The sequence below is a fragment of the Scyliorhinus torazame genome, chromosome 8, assembly GCF_047496885.1.
Source record: "Scyliorhinus torazame isolate Kashiwa2021f chromosome 8, sScyTor2.1, whole genome shotgun sequence".
In the NCBI taxonomy this organism is placed as follows: Eukaryota; Metazoa; Chordata; class Chondrichthyes; order Carcharhiniformes; family Scyliorhinidae; genus Scyliorhinus; species Scyliorhinus torazame.
This window is the reverse complement of record NC_092714.1, coordinates 78,049,093-78,065,903: the sequence shown is the minus strand read 5'-3', so window position 1 is coordinate 78,065,903 and position 16,811 is coordinate 78,049,093. Positions and strand designations below refer to the sequence as shown.

Sequence of the window (16,811 nt, the reverse complement as noted above, 5' to 3'; positions counted from 1 at the left end):
TCTTACGGTAAATCTATGCCCTCTAGTTTTAGACCCCCCCTATCTTTGGAAAAAGATATTGACACTCTACCATAGCCATGCCCCTCATTATTTTAAAGACCTTTACAAGATCACCCCTAAGCCTCCTACGCTCCAGGGAAAAAAGTCCCAGTCTATCCAGCCTCTCATAACTCAAACCATCAAGTCCCAGTAGCATCCTAGTAAATCATTTCTGCACTTTCTAGTTTAATAATATCCTTTCCATAATAGGGTGACCAGAACTGTACACAGTATTCGAAGTGTGGCCGTACTAATATCTTATACAACTTGAACAAGCTGTCCCAACTCTGTATTCAATGTTCTGACAAATGAAACCAAGCATGCCGAATGCTGCCTTCTCCACCCTGTCCAGCCTTGACTCCACTTTCAAGGAGCTATGAACCTGTATTCCTAGATATCTTTGTTCTGTTACTTTCCCCAACTCCTTACCATGGGGGCAGCACGGTAGCATTGTGGATAGCACAATTGCTTCGTAGCTCCAGGGTCCCAGGTTCGATTCCGGCTTGGGTCACTGTCTGTGCGGAGTCTGCACATCCTCCCCGTGTGTGCGTGAGTTTCCTCCGGGTGCTCCGGTTTCCTCCCACAGTCCAAAGATGTGCAGGTTAGGTGGATTGGCCATCATAAATTACCCTTAGTGTGGGTGGGGTTACTGGGTTATGGGGATAGGGTGGAGCTGTTGACCTTGGGTAGGGTGCTCTTTCCAAGAGCCGGTGCAGACTCGATGGGCTGAATGGCCTCCTTCTGCACTGTAAATTCTATGATAAATTAACTGAGTAGGTCCGGAGCAGCATAGTGGCGCAGTGGTTAGCACTGCTGCCTCATGGCGCCGAGGTCCTAGGTTCGATCCCAGCCCTGGGTTACTGTCCGTGTGGAGTTTGCACATTCTCCCCGTGTTTGCGTGGGTTTCGCCCCCACAACCCAAAGATGTGCAGGATAAGTGGATTGGCCACGCTAAATTGCCCCTTAATTGGAAAAGATAATTGGGTACTCTGGAGTAGGTCCTGCCCTGATTCGATGTGCCAAAATGCATCACCTCACATTTATCTAAGTTAAATTCCATCTACCATTCATCGGCCCACTGGCCCAATTGATCAAGATCGCAAAATCGTTTACTCTTGTCTTGAATAGTATTGCGGAAATCCAGGAATTGGTACTGCATTTTTGAAGTTTGATCTAACAGTGCATGTTATAGAACGACTAGCTTTCAGTTATTACTCATAACTGCTGAAGCAGATTTTCTGTGGAGTTTAAATGTGTATAGATAACTTGGATTGCGACTTCTAACTTCTCTGTAGGGTTGGCTTGTGGATCTTATCAACAAATTTGGGACATTGAATGGATTTCAGATTCTACATGATCGATTTGTCAGTGGTTCGGCATTAAATGTTCAGATAATTGCAGCACTCATCAAGTAAGCAATTTTAAAAAATGTTTTAATCTATAAATTTGTCAAGGATTGGTGGAAGTGTTCCACGACTTACCTACCAAACAACAATGGGAAGTATTCACATATGTATAATCAGGGCAAATTAAATGGTTTGAGTTGGTGATAGCTTGAATTGGGAGAGTTGGTTATGAGGGATTACTAACAATATGTTCTCACTCCTGGAAGTAATCGATCGGTCTTGTATCATAGCCCCTGCTGAGGCGTCCTTAACACTCCTCAATCAATGTTTAAAACATTCAGTATCTCCGTACCTCCTTTACTATAATTTTGATAGTATCTTCCTTGATAAAGACAGATGGAAACTAGTCATTTAGCACCTCAGCCGTGCCTTTTGCCTCCATCCATTTTTTGACCCCTATCTGGCTCCACCCTGAACCAAAATCTTTCTATCCGTCTATGACTTGTATGGTGACAGGAGTTTTGTTTTTTTCTTTTTGCATCTCATAACAACCTCTCATTTTATTTTTCACTTCCCATCTGAAATTTCTTTGGTATTTAATGCAAAAAATAAGCAATTAGTATTACATATCTCAAAGTCTCATGTTTGCGAGGCCAAAGTGGGTTAAGATAGTGTAGTTGAATGTTTTTGCATTTGTGCTTGCATTATTATACAACCAAATGATCATGAATTTAGCTTTTGATGGTTTTGGTCCATGGTTAAATACATAAAGACTGCAGCTTCTCCGGCACGTGGAAATACAAAGAACAAATAGTATTGGTAGCCTACTGAACCACTAAGAAGCTAAGATGACACAAATCTCCTTTTGTCATATTTGCTATGTTATTTGTGTTTATTTTTAAAAAACAACATCATTGTACATTTCTAGCCTTTATATTTTCCTTTGGAAATACAACTAAATTATGAGGCACATAGCAATCAGGAAAGTGGTCTGGGAGTGACCCTTAATGCTGGAATGATAAATGTTTGTTATTTCTTAATTGGATTAGAAATTACGATAATGTTTTTTATAACATTTTTTTTCTCTAGGTTAAAGAGGGGATTTTTTGGGATGGATACATAATTACTCTGGAAAAATTATTAGGTGTTGACCTGAGAGCATGAGGTTTTCAATATCCACACACTTATTCTTAAATGTCACCAATCAAGGTATAAACTATTCAGAGCTTTAGAGAAGGGACGTGCTGAAAAATTGACTAATTTGTAACCTTGGCCTGGCAAACATCAACTTTTGTTAGTGTATTCAGTCATGATTAAAGGGGCAGTGTTTTTCTGTAACATCTTTGATACAATTGGCATGTACTTTATGGCCAAATGGCTGTATCATGTGCCGTAGTGACTCATGACATGGTCTCTTTTCTCTTTGATTGCACTTCACTTGTTCCAAACTTATTTATGAACCCTGAAACTCCCCTGTATAATTTTTAGAAGAGTTTCTCAAGACTTCGTCAATTCACACGTGCATCTCGCTTCCCTTCATGTAGCAGCCCTTTATCTGAGTTTTTTTCTCTTGCTGCAATTTCCATTATTTCTGTGTGCCTTCATTTGGAAATTCTGCACATGCTTTCTTCACTTTGTTTGCTACTGTTTTGCGCCCACACGAAAGTCACTACCTGAAGGTGCCAAATGCTTTACATTTTCATAGTAACTATATTGCATGACTTCCTCTTCCTCTTGTAATTGTACACAATCCTGTCAGCACAAATACGCAGCTGGTGCATGCTTATTGTTCTGGAGGAAACAACTCAACAATTTCAAGTGTAGGATCCTGGCATGGATGAGGATGGCTGACTGGCAGAAGGAAGAGAGTGGGGATAAAGGGGTCTTTTTCAGGATGGATGCCAGTGACTAGTGGCGTGCCTTGGGTCTGTGCTGGGACCACAACTTGGTACAATATACATTAATGATCTGGCAGAAGGAACTGAAGGCACTGTTGCTAAGTTTCCAGGTGATACAAAGATCAGTAGAGGGACAGGTAGTATTGAGGAAGCAAGGGGGTTGCAGAAGGTTTTGGACAGGCTAGGAGAGTGGGCAATGACTATTTTCTAAATGTGAAGATGCTTAGGAAATCAGAAGCACAAAGGGACTTGGGAGTCCTTGTTCACGATTCTCTTAAGGTTAACGTGCAGGTTCAGTTGGCAGTTAGGAAGGCAAATGCAATGTTAGCAATCATGTCAAGAGGGCTAGAACACAAGACCAGGGATGTACTTCTAAGGCTGGATAAGGCTCTGGTCAGACCCCATTTGGGGCATTGTGAGCAGTTTTGGGCCCCGTATCTCAGGAAAGATGTGCTGGTCTTGGGAAAAGGTCCAGAGGAGATTCACAAGAATGATCCCTGGAATGAACAGCTTTTTGTATGAGGAACGGTTGAGGACTCTGGGTCTGTACTCGTTCGAAGGATGAGGGGGGATCTTACTGAAACTTACAGGATACTGCGAGGCATGGATAGAGTGGACGTGGAGAGGATATTTCCAGTTGTAGGAAAAACTGGAAGCAGAGGACCCAATCTCAGATTAAAGGAGCGATCCTTTAAAACAGAGATGAGGAGGAATTTCTTCAGCCAGAGGGTGGTGAATCTGTGGAACCCTTTGCTGCAGAAGGCTGTGGAGGCCAAATCACTGAGTGTCTTTAAGACAGAGCTGGATTGGTTCTTGATTAATAAGGGGATCAGGGGTTATGGGAGAAGGCAGGAGAATGGGGATGAGAAAAATATCAGCCATGATTGAATGGCAGAGCAGACTCGATGGGCCGAGTGGCCTAATTCTGCTTCTTATGGTCTTGGGGTAATAGATTTTCATAACAAAAAAAGTTGAGATAATTTAGCCTAATGTCTTTGACATCCTGGTCTTATTCTCGACAAGTTGAGACACAGTATTTAAATGCTGCTTTACTGTCCAAAGGCGATCCGAGTACCCGAATCTGCAAAGAAAGCTACGAAAGTGTATACTTTGCAGGGTAATTCATATTTGGAACTATCTAGGTAGGATTATGCAGGCAAATACTTCAGAATATCTCTTGTTGGATGCTGTGAAGGGGGAGAAGGTGTGGAATGGTGGGGTTCATTCGATTTCTGAAGAATGTTGAGCATTGTCAGTATTTTTTCATTGGCTTGTGATCTCAAGATAGGTTGATGCTTTCTGGCACTCATCTTGAAATAGTTTATGGATGAATATTAGATCTGGGACAGTATCGGTGTGAGTTGATGATGGCAAACCAATTTTCCCGCAGAAAATGTTGAATAAGGATCAAATATGAGCAGTTCTTTCAAATTGCTTTTGATAAATATAGAGATTGTCTCCCAGATACCACATGATTTCATAACCAGAGTTAATTCTGGATTTAGTACTCCCATCTACATTCTACCTATTTTTGTTTCTCCCTTTAACTGTGAAATTTAAATTGGTTGAAAGAATTTAAGTCACTTTTCCTCTATTGTTTGCATGAATAATATTGCCTAAACAACATCTGTCCACGAATGTACTGTTTTAAGAGCTTTCCTCAGGTGCTAGATGACCGGACTGTTGAGTTTGAATTGTTTTGTCTGGCAAGCTACAGCAGACTATTAACTACCTTGAAATGATCTGAGATTTTCTAGCTTGGACAAAATGTAGGTCACCTGTGATGACTTTATGAATGCTCCTGAAAATTGTACCACCTTGAACCCTCTTTCTCTATATTAGTACACTTATTCTCCCCAGAGTATCATTTGTTCCCCTGTGATATTTCAAGTTCAAACTAAATCTGCTAAAATTATTTTTACAGGGAAATTCCTTCTTTATTCAAGGGATTAGATGTCTGTGATAAAATATGGTGCAATTGGGATTGGTTTTTATTCATGTAGATTTGTCCATTTTATTTCAGGAAGGAAGCAACTAAGAAACTGCAGTCTTCATTGGAGAAGTCTAGAAACTTCTTCTTTAAGCTGCAGAACAAGCCCTTGGTAGCTTAAGAAATTTTAAACAGGAAGATAACTTGCACTATGTCTCTTGATGCCTGTAGTTTTCAGAACTGTTCATAAACCACACAAAAACGATTTGAGCATTAACAGAGTCAATATGAAATTATTTTGTTGGTCCTCCTCAGCGTCCAGCATGTGTGAACTTGTAGAATTTTCTCAAGACTAAAGCATCTTCATTCTCAAATCTCTATGCTCATCTGAGCCTCTAAAGCCATGCAGTGATTTACCAGGACCGAAATGCACCGAGGCAGTTGCTAATCTACCATTACCCATCTGACGAGTGAGAAAGTTGTTTAGCAACACCAGTGAAATGCAACGTGATGTAATGTGCGATGAAAGTCAAATTTATTAACTATTCTTTTGAACAAGCTTTAAGACTATTGCCTTTATGTTGATTCAAAGCTGAAGGTTTTGGAAATTCCAATCCCTGGCCAAATTTGTTGGTGTTTGGACACAATTATTTGTCACAAAAATTGTATCTCCAAGACATCAAGTTGAACACGTTACTGCACAGTACTTAAGAGTTCCCACAAGTTGGATGCTATACATGTCATCTATTCAACCAAAAGCAATATGTCCAGTTAAATTGGTGCACTTTCCACTTTTTGTACTAATTAATAGTTTTGAGAGGAACTGCATCTGAGGCAGTTGTGTGGAGCAACTTGCAGACAAAATATTGTTACCGTTATTTGATAGGTCAAGTTGAGAGCACTTGGTTACTAGCCTCAGTATTTCACTCTTTGTACGCACCTTCAATATATTTTGCTAATTTGCCACAATTCTGTTTTGTGTGAATATTGAATGTTAGTTAACTTCCATAGGTAGGATGTTCCTTGTTTTGTATATAGTTTACCCTTTGTGTATAAAGCTACTGGTCTCCTCATGTTCGCTCCTTATTTTGACCTGATAAAATTTGACACTTATTTTCTCATCTCCTGGTTCGGTTTATTAGCTCTGACTTTCCATCTTTTTAATTATTGTTTTTTCCAATTAAGGGGCAAATTAACATGGCCAATCTGCCGGCCCTGGACATCTTTGGGTTGTGGGGGTGAGACCCACGCAAACATGGAGAGAATGTGCAAACTCCACTCTTAAGTCAGTGACTCGGGGCCAGGGTTGAACCCGGATCCTCGGAGCCGTGATGCAGCCACTTCAGCTGTGTCCCCTCGGTCTTTCCAGTCTGAAATTGAAATGTAGTTCACAAGTGAGCCTTTCGTACACAGTGGAATGGAGAAGGCTAGCAAGCGGATAATCATCACTTTGTTCCTAATTCGTGTAGGATTTGAGCCGTCTATATATGGATTTTGACAAACTAATCTTAGCTAACATCGCTGAAACTCTGCTGATTTAGTTTCTTATTATTGGTGAATTTGACTTTGGTGATATGCAAAATGTTTGAAGCTTTTTGGTTTTAGGGTTTTCACTTTGTATAATGGAATTATATTTAATAGAAGCACAGAATGGTGACAACATGAATGCTAATACATATCTTTTAATGCTCTACAGACCTTTTGGACAGTGTTATGAATTTCTTACCTTGCATACAGTGAAGAAATACTTCCTTCCAATAATAGAAATGGTTCCGCAGTTTCTAGAAAATCTAACAGATGAGGAGCTGAAAAAAGAAGCGAAGAATGAAGCCAAAAATGATGCTTTATCTATGATAATTAAATCACTGAAAAACTTAGCTTCACGGGTTCCTGGGCAGGAGGAAACGGTCAAAAATCTAGAAATATTTAGGTTAAAAATGATACTAAGGTAATTATATACTACCATTTTAATGTTTTTTTTATTGAAGATCTTTGTGGTTCTCTGTCATTATTTAACTTTATTTTTTATAGGTTGTTACAAATTTCATCTTTTAATGGAAAAATGAATGCACTAAATGAAGTTAACAAGGTGATTTCTAGTGTCTCTTATTATACGCATCGCCATGGCAGTCCTGAAGAAGAAGAATGGTTGACAGCAGAGAGAATGGCAGTAAGTAGTACAATTGTTAAAAGGAAATATATGCTTATGTATGACTTTTACAATGGGATCTTGAATGTCTTCTCAGACCAATTAACCATAATACTTTATATTGTGTGCTGTGTTTCACCAAGTGCTCATCTCTAGAAGTGATAGAAATTTCTTCTAAAATTTAGTACCTCTCAAATGTCCAAAGAGCAGAACAATATTGACTTAAGATAATCGTGGGCAGATTTGTAAGTTAGAAGGAAATGGAAAAAAGCGTAGAATGCAGTTCAGTTTTTAAAATTTCAATTGTAAACGATGAAGCATAGTTCAGAACTAAACCCGGCAATAAATCATATATTTGCTTTTCCGCATTCTGTTGGTACTTTGTCCATGCCTGTGTTCAAGAGCACCTCAATTTGCACCTTTAACACATGCTGCACATATATTCTCTGCTGCAATTTCGTTCTTGAGAGAAATCTGCTGGATTGGTGTATATTCTATTTCTCTGACAACATTAATATCTGGGTGATCAATCTCTTTCGGTGTTCAAATTTGTTGAAATCTTGAAAATGTGGAAACGTGTTATGAAGTTTTAAGTTTAGAAAAGCAAATTTTCATTTATTCGGAAAAATCTCAATTGTATAAAAATTGTCCTTGTTATTAATATGTTTGAAAGAATATAACTGTGATTTTTATGTTCCCTTACTATTTGTAGGAGTGGATTCAACAAAACAACATATTGTCAATTGTATTGCGTGACAGTCTACACCAACCACAATATGTTGAAAAACTAGAGAAGATACTTCGCTTCGTAATTAAAGAAAAAGCACTCACCCTCCAAGACCTTGACAACATTTGGGCAGCACAGGTGAGGGAAATAAACCAAATTCAATCAGATTGTGCTATGCAGTATATCTTTGTGCAAAAATATACTGGATTTATTGAAGAAATTTGAAATGATTTGCACTTACAGGTGATTAAACTTAATATGTAGTGCAGAGAAATATCATTTAGTGTAATTAGTTTTGAGAAGAGAATTCAATTGCTAAACATTTTTCCTTCAACTGCTTATTTATTTTGGTATTTATACATATTAATTGCTCCTGTTATGAAAACTGACAAGTCGTTCAAACACTTCCATTTGTGTAAAATGGGTAATGAAAGTCACTGTGCCAATTTCTAGCTTCTGGGCAGTTTTACAAAATTTAATTGCTATCCTTCTGAAGGAAACCAAATGACAATGGCAGTGGTTGCTCCAAGGCCTCTATTTGGCGGTGCTCTTGCATGATACAAAGGTTGTGTTCAAGATCTTGCTTTCAGCAGCTAGACCCTGAAGTTTTGGCCAACTCCACTCCATCTGCAGTGACCTTTGCAGCTCTCTCTCCTTTAAGGTTCTTCAAACTTTCCCCTTTGATTGTGCTCAATCATCTGTCCCAATATTTAATTTATTGGCTCAGTGTTTAATTCCACTCATGTGAAACAGATTAGGACATTCAACCATATTGAATGCACTATATAAATGCAATTGCTGTTGTAGTTTGAATTTATTTTCCCGATTTGAAATAGCATGCGGTGTTCATTTGGAATCAAAATGGTTTCAATAATGTGCCTACAGTGGAAATTTGATGGTCCTATAGATCCAATACCTGAAGTAGGCACGTCAACAATATTCCAGGGCCTTCAAGACCCGTTTAGCAATAAATCCTGAAAGGATTCACCTGGCTTTGGTGGTTAGGTTTCTTCCCAACGGGTTCTTGACGATCCTTCAAGTCAATGTCAAAAATATCAGTCTGAAGCACCTTGCATGAGCTGCGCTGTTTTAGATGATCAATCATCAGTACAAAGAAAAGTACAGCACAAGAACAGGCCCTTCGGCCCTCCAAGTAGTAACGTTAAACCTGGATTTTACTTTTCTAAGAAATATTTTTATTAGTATTTCAAATAACAGTTGCAGAATAACCAAGAAAAGAAAGAGCTGGGTTTCTCTCACAGTATCGTACAATGACATAGGTTCGAACGGCCAATCTCGGGCCCCTCGTTGTCAGCACAGTCGTGACTTGGGCTCTGATGCTGGATAGTATTTACATTTGTACAACAATGTTTGGTGTTCAGAACAGTTTGTCGGGTTCCACTGGAGCCCCTGCCGCTTAGCGGTCGGAGTTGTTTCTCATTCTCCCCCTTCTGTATCCTGGTGTGTTTAGGATTTCCCAAACCGATCTGTGAATAGGCTTGTGAACTTGTTCCACGTGGTGTGGAACTCTGTTCGGACACTGTTATTTTGAAGTTGATTTTTTTCTAGTCTCCGGAGTTTGGCCTGATCTGAGAGCCATTCCGAGGCTGGGGACAGTGCTGCCGGCTTCCATCCTAGCAAAAATCTCTGCCTGGCGATCAGTGAGGCAAAGGCCAGGGAATCTGCCTCTTTTCCAGTCCAGAGCTCTGGTGCTCTGATACACCGAACACTGCTACCGAGCATGGCTCCACTTCGACTCCCACCATTTTATACATAGCCTCAAGAAGGCCGCTCAGAGTTCCCCACCTCTGGGGCAGGACAAAACATGTATATGTGGTTGGCTGGATCCCCCTGGCACCTTTCGCACTAGTCCTCCACCTCCGGGAAGAACCCGCTCACCCATGTCGTGGTGAGATGTACGTTGTGCGCCACCTTGAACTGCTTCAGGCTGAGCCCAGCGTAGGAGGAGATGGAGTTGACTCTGCGCTACCATCCTACTGTTGCTGTCCCTGATCTGAGCTTTCTCTTTGACAGCATCCTGTTTTCTTAGCTGGTGCACCAGCCTGCAGCTGGCTTTGTCTCCAAGTCCCTAACGGCTCTAATAGCTATAATATCCCCCCTAATCACAGCCTTCAGTGCCTCCCAGAAAGTGGAGAATGAGGGCTTTCCATTCTTGTTGCAGGATACATAATCATTGATGGCTTGGGATATTTTAGTATTGGATTCCTTATCGGCTAGGAAAGCTGCATCCAGCCTCCATGGGGGTTGTTGGGCCCATCCCTTCTCCAACCACACATTAATGTAGTGTGACGCATGATCGGAGATTACAATGCCGGAGTGTTCCGCCTTTGTTACTCCCAGAAGCGCACTCTTCCCTGCCACAAGAAAGTATGTCCTTGAGTATGTCTTATGCACATGGGAGAATAAGAAGAATTATTTTTCCCCGGGTGGTGGAACCTCCACGGTTCTACCCTTCCCCATCTGCTCCATAAAGATCTTCAGTTTTGCCTGCCCTGCAAAAGACAGGTCAGTGGGTGTCTTAAGTCCGGAATTTTGGCCATTGTTTTCTTGACGAACTCTGCGTCGTCCCAATTCGATCAAATATTTATCAAATGGGAGTCGCTAGCCATAATGGATTGCTCCCCCACCCAGTCCGTCACTGTGCTTGCCGCTGTAAATGAGACCATCCTGCTAACTCTCATGGTCACCTTCCTCGTCCTTGTATGGAAATACGAAAGAAACGTTTGCCCCATCCAGCCCTTCCTTACCTGCTGTCGGTCCCCCCCTTTCTCGGGTGTGTTTCCTGTAGGAAAGCTACGTCCACCCTCAGACTTTGCAGATGGGTGAGGACTGGATCTTTTCACCGGCCTGTTGAGGCCCCTTGTATTCCATATAACTATGTGAATACAACCCCCCCTGCCGTCTCCACATGTACCTGCTGCAACCAAGTGCTCTCTCTCTTCTTCTCTCCTCTCCCCCTCCCCCACCCGTTGGCACATTATTACCCCTGGATTTCAATCTTTCTCCTTCCTCCTGTCGGGCACTTCCTCCCGGGAGACGTACCTCCTCTTTCACCGTACTCCAGTAAACCAGCTTACTCGCTAGTGTAGCGGCTCCCCTCTCGATTTGGTTCCCCTACTTAACCCCCGTCTACCCCTCCACTTCTCTGCCTGCATTCTTTCCTATCTTTTCCTTGTCCTTCGTACTCCACCTCCTCACCCATGTGTGCTCTTACTGTCTGCCTACGTTGTCTTAGACAAATTTGTTGGCCTTCTCTGAGGTGTCGAAATAATATTCCTTTGCCTGATATGTGGCCCATAACCTGGCAGGGTAGAGCACGTCAAACTGCACCTTACTCTTGCATTCGGCCTGGCGCTTGGCTAGGTCTGCCCCAATGTCCTGGTACATTGGGATGTCTCTCCCACTTGCTCCCTTCTGCACTTTTTCACCCCTCTCAATCCATTCCTTATCCTGATATTTGTGGAACTTCCACAATCCTCGCCCATGGAAGTTCCCTGGTTCTGAGCCGCTGTTGAAGCGATCTATAGGTGTGGTTCACCTCCGGGGACTTGGCGAAGCCTTCTTTGCCTACCAGTTTCCCGACCATCTAGATGCTGTCTGTCGGGTTCCCCCCTTCCATTCCCTCCGGCAGCCCCATGATTCTCAGGTTTTGGCGGCGGGACCTGTTTTCTTGATCGTCAATTTCCTCCTTTGGCCCTTCTGGGTCTTGATCAAGCTCGCCACTTAAGTCTCCAATTTGGCGAAATGATCCCTTTGGTCTGTGGCTTTTGCCAGGTGTCTTGTCTTCGATTCCTGGGCCTCCAGCTGCCACTCCATTTTGGCCATCGCCTCCCCCATGAGGGCCGTCGTCATCTCCACTGCTGTCTTGACGGCTGCCAGGAGGTCCCTTTTCGGCTTCTCTCTGTGCCTCTGGATCTCTGGTGATAAAGCCCATGAGCTTGTCCATCAGCGTCTAGGTCTGCACGGAGAAGTCTGCGGAGTCGGCCTTTCCAGTTCCTGTGCCACCTCGTGGCTGCTGGCTCAGAGATCGCGGATTCCCTTCCCTCGTACTTGTTGGCTTTCTTAGGCAGCTGGCTCTTTCCCATTTTCCTCTCTTTGGGCTCCTTTTTGATGTAGTCTGTGCGGGTTAGGTTGGGGTGGGTTGTGGATAAGGGTGCCTGTTTAATGGGGTTAAAAGGTTGTTTTCGCAGTTTTCATACGGGACCTATTTTGCGTGTGACCACTCACTCCCTGGCCACCACCGGAAGTCAACCTTGACTTTACAAGAGTTTACAAAAAACCCTCGCCAGCAGCTGTGGAGACAGAAACAGTTAAGTTTTGAGTCCCATATGGTTCTTTGGAATTGGAGTAAGGTAGAAATGTGATGGGTTAAGAGATAGTGGAGGGCTTCAAGGCCATGCAGACTGGTAAGGCCCTGGGACCGGACGGGTACCCAGCGGAGTTCTATAAAAAGTTTTCCGGTGCTGATGAAGGTGTTTAATGTGGCAAGGGAAAGGGTGGTTCTGCCCCAGACGATGTCACAGGCCACGATTTCGCTTATCCTGAAACGGGACAAGAACCCGGAGCTATGTGGGTCGATTTCCCTGTTGAACGTAGGCGCCAAACTGCTGGCCAAAATGTTGTCCTCGAAGATTGTGTGCCGAACGTCATTGTGGAGGATCAGACGGGATTCGTTAAGGGCAGGCAGCTGGTGGCCAATGTAAGAAGGCTGTTAAACGTGATCATGATGCCCCCGGAAAGTAGGGAGGTGGAGGTAGTGGTCGCGATGGATGTGGAGAAAGCTTTTGACCGGGTTGAGTGGGATTATTTATGGGAGGTTCTGGGGCGGTTCGGATTTGGGAGGGGCTTTATTGACTGGGCCAGGTTGCTGTACCAGGCTCCTGTGGCAAGTGTACGGACGAACAGGACGACTTCGGACGATTTTAGACTGCACCGGGGGACGAGACAGGAATGCCCCCTCTCCCCACTGCTTTAGCGCTGGCTATAGAGCTGCTGGCAATTGCTCTGAGGGCCTCAAGGGGCTGGTTTGTTTGGGGGGGGGGGGGGGGGGGGGGCAAGTCCCCACGAGTGAGGAGGGTAATGCTGGAGCGGAGCCGGGGAGAGGGAGGGCTGGCGCTGCCGAACATTAGCAATTATTACTGGGCGGCTAGCATAGCCATGATTAGGAAGTGGTTGGTGGGGAGGGGAGTCGTCATGGGTGCATATGGAGGCAGCTTCTTGCATGGGCACAAGTTTGGGGGCGCTGGTAACTGCGCCTCTGCCATACCCGCCGGTGCGGTACTCCACCAGCCCCATGGTAGTGGCGGCCTTGAGAGTCTGGGGGCAATGGAGGAGACGGGTGGGAGCAATGGGAGCATCGGTCTGGTCCCCAATTTGTGATAATCAGCGGTTTGCCCCGGGGAGGATGGACGGGGGGTTCCCTGCGGAGAGCGGGGATTGAGAAGATGGGGGGACTTGTTTATAGAGGGGAGCTTTCCGAGTATGAGGGCGCTGGAGGAGTAGTTTGCATTGGCGGGGGAAAACTAATTTTGATATCTGCAGGTGCGGGACTTTCTGCGTAGACAGGTACCAACCTTCCCATTCCTGCCGTTAATGGGGATTCAGGATAGGGTGGTTTCTAGAGGGTGGATTAGTGAGGGGAGCGTTTCTGACATTTATAAGGAGCTTATGGGATCAGAGGAGACGCAGACCGAGGAGCTGAAGTAAAAGTGGGAGGAGGAGCTGGGGGGAGAGATGGAGGATGGTCTATGGGCGGACGCGTTGAGTAGACGCGACCGCAACTTGTGCTGGACGCAACCTGATTCAATTCAAGGTTGTGCACCGGGCTCACATGACAGTGGCCCGGGTGAACAGATTCTTTGGGGTGGAGGATAGGTGCCCAAAATGTGCGGGAGGATCAGCGAACCATGTCCACATATTTTGGGCATGTCCAAAGCTGAGGGGATTTTGGCAGGGGTTCGCTGACGTCATGTCCAAGGTATTAAATACAGGGGTGGCATTGAGTCCTGAGGTGGCGATTTTCGGAGTGTCGCAGGATCTGGGAATCCAGAAGGAGAAAGAGGTAGACATTCTGGCCTTTGCTTCCCTGGTAGCCCGGAGGCCGATGTTACTAGCATGGAGGGACTCCAGGCCCCCGAAGTCGGAGATCTGGCTATCGGACATGGCTGGCTTCCTTTGCCTGGAGAAAATTAAGGGTCTCTGTTAGGGTTCGCCCGGAGGTGGCAACCATTCATCCACTTCTTTGCGGAGAATTAATCGTCAGCAGAGGGGGGGGGGGGTTAGGTTAGCATAGATTAGGGGGTTAATTAATGGTGGGACCTGTGGGGGAGGGCGGTGGCATTTGCACTATGTTTATATTTTTATGTACATTGTTTATATTGCTGCAGTTACAATGCCAAAAAAACCTCCATAAAATGTTTATTAAAAAAAAAGAAATGTGATGGATTTCATGCTGTTGAAAAAGGGCAGGGTGAGAAGGTGCAGCAAAATAGAATGTTGTGGAGAAGTTAGCGAGCAGGAGAAATTAAATGACAAAGATGTCATGGTAGTATTAAAGACTGAAGCTTTGGCCTAGAATAAAAGTCAGTGCTGCCTGAAAGAGAAATAGCAGAAAGTGTTAATAGCAGTGAAGGAAAAACATGAGAATGAAAATGTGGGAGTGAGGGAGGAGCTGGAGCAGTGAGCATGGGAGAAGCAAAATCTGTGAGTGGAGGAGCTGGAGCAGCATGAGAGAGACAGAATGTCTGATTGGGGCAGCAGCTCCTTGCCGCTTATTTTAAACCCTAGTTGATATGTAGGGCAGTAGGTGGGCAAGAAGGAAAGAAAATTGCCATATTTAGAACACTCTACACATTGGCACATCTCTAAGCACTTGATAACCATGGGATAACTTTGCTTTAAGTGTAGTTGCTGCGTTGTGGGTATCTAGATTTCTTAAATTTAGCTCAATCATCTGTTCTTAATGTTGCAGTTCAAGATGCATGTTTTTCAAAATACTCGGATGCTTGTGACAGACCAAGCTTTAAGAGTCTTTATTAAAAAGACACGGCCTTCAACATTGGAACAGACCCTTGGTGTTGTACTGGGAACAGCCCCGTGGTGTTGTACCGAAATATTAGTGAGAGGATTGATCTTTGGTGATCTCATGATGCGTGGAAAAAACTCCAGGAGAGGCATTTTGTTGAAATTTCGTCACTTCCAATATAGGAAATGCAGCAGCCAATTGGAAACAGAAATAAATGACCAGATAATTAGTTTTGGTGATTGAATGATAAATATTGGCTCGTATATGACAGAACTCAATGCTATCTTTTGAACAAGACTGCAATCTTTTCTGTCCAGCTGAGGTGTAATGACTCATCTGTAAAGACAACAACTCCGATCATGCAATATCTTTTTCAGTTCTGCACTGGTCAGTTCAGACTAGGCTCAAGTCTCCAGAATGGAGCTTGAACTCTCATCCGAATTAGGTGGCCATATCACCACTGCATGGTGATGTTAGGTTTAGCAGAGTTTAGTGTAAAATATAGCTGTAGATGCGTGTTACAACTAAAGCTCAACTTTGTGGCGGGACAAGGACTCACTGCAATGTGGATCGTACAAGCCGATCTCGCTCCTCAATGTGGATGCAAAGTTGCTGGCAAAAGTGCTGGCCACGAGGATCGAGGACTGTGTCCCGGGGGTAATCCACGAGGACCAGACGGGATTTGTAAAGGGCAGGCAACTAAACACCAATGTGCGGCAGCTCTTAAACGTGATAATGATGCCATCGGAGGAGGGAGAGGCGGAGATAATGGCAGCTATGGACGCGGAGAAGGCCTTTGACCGAGTAGAGTGGGAGTACCTCTGGGAGGTGCTGCGTAGGTTTGGGTTCGGGGTAGGGTTTATCAATTGGGTTAAGCTCCTTTACAGAGCCCCGATGGCGAGTGTAGTGACGAACCGGCGGAGGTCGGAGTACTTTCGACTGTACCGAGGGACGAGGCAGGGGTGCCCCCTGTCCCCCCTGTTGTTTGCATTAGCAATTGAGCCTTTGGCCATGGCATTAAGGGAGTCCAGGAAATGGAGGGGGGTGGTCCGAGGGGGGAGAAGAGCATCGGGTGTCGCTATATGCGGATGACCTGTTGCTGTACGTGGCAGATCCAATGGAGGGGATGGTGGAGGTCATGCAGACTCTAAGGGAGTTTGGGGAGTTTTCGGGCTATAAGCTCAATGTAGGGAAGAGTGAGCTCTTTGTATTACAGGCGGGGGACCAAGAAAGAGGGATAGGGGACCTACCGCTGAGGAGGGCGGAGGGGAGCTTTCGGTATCTGGGGATCCAGATAGCCAGGAGTTGGGGGACCCTACATAAACTGAATCTGATGAGGTTGGTGGAGCAAATGGAGGAGGATTTCAAAAGATGGGACATGTTACCGCTCTCGCTGGCGGGTAGAGTGCAGTCGGTCAAAATGGTGGTCCTTCCGAGGTTTCTGTTTGTGTTTCAGTGCCTTCCCATCGTGATCACTAAGGCCTTTTTTAAGAGAGGAGGCAGGAGTATTTATGGGGTTTGTGTGGGTGAATAAGACCCCGAGAGTAAGGAGAGGGTTCCCGGAACGCAGTAGGGACCGAGGAGGGTTGGCGCTGCCAAACCTGGGGAGCTACTACTGGGCAGCAAATGTGGCGATGATCAAGTGGGTTATGGAGGGAGAGGGGGCAGCATGGAAGA

General features: G+C 44.4%; 1 protein-coding gene across 2 annotated transcripts in view; it reads left to right on the top strand.

The window, feature by feature from the left end:
• usp9 (ubiquitin specific peptidase 9) overlaps positions 1 to 16,811 on the top strand; it is a 442,510-nt gene that overhangs the window by 152,237 nt on the left and 273,462 nt on the right. For both annotated transcript variants that reach the window (XM_072513863.1, XM_072513864.1), the window contains exons 7-10: positions 1,335 to 1,450; positions 6,910 to 7,161; positions 7,245 to 7,383; positions 8,075 to 8,227. In XM_072513863.1, coding sequence (XP_072369964.1) covers positions 1,335 to 1,450; positions 6,910 to 7,161; positions 7,245 to 7,383; positions 8,075 to 8,227 — 660 coding nt within the window. The remainder of the gene's footprint in view (positions 1 to 1,334; positions 1,451 to 6,909; positions 7,162 to 7,244; positions 7,384 to 8,074; positions 8,228 to 16,811) is intronic.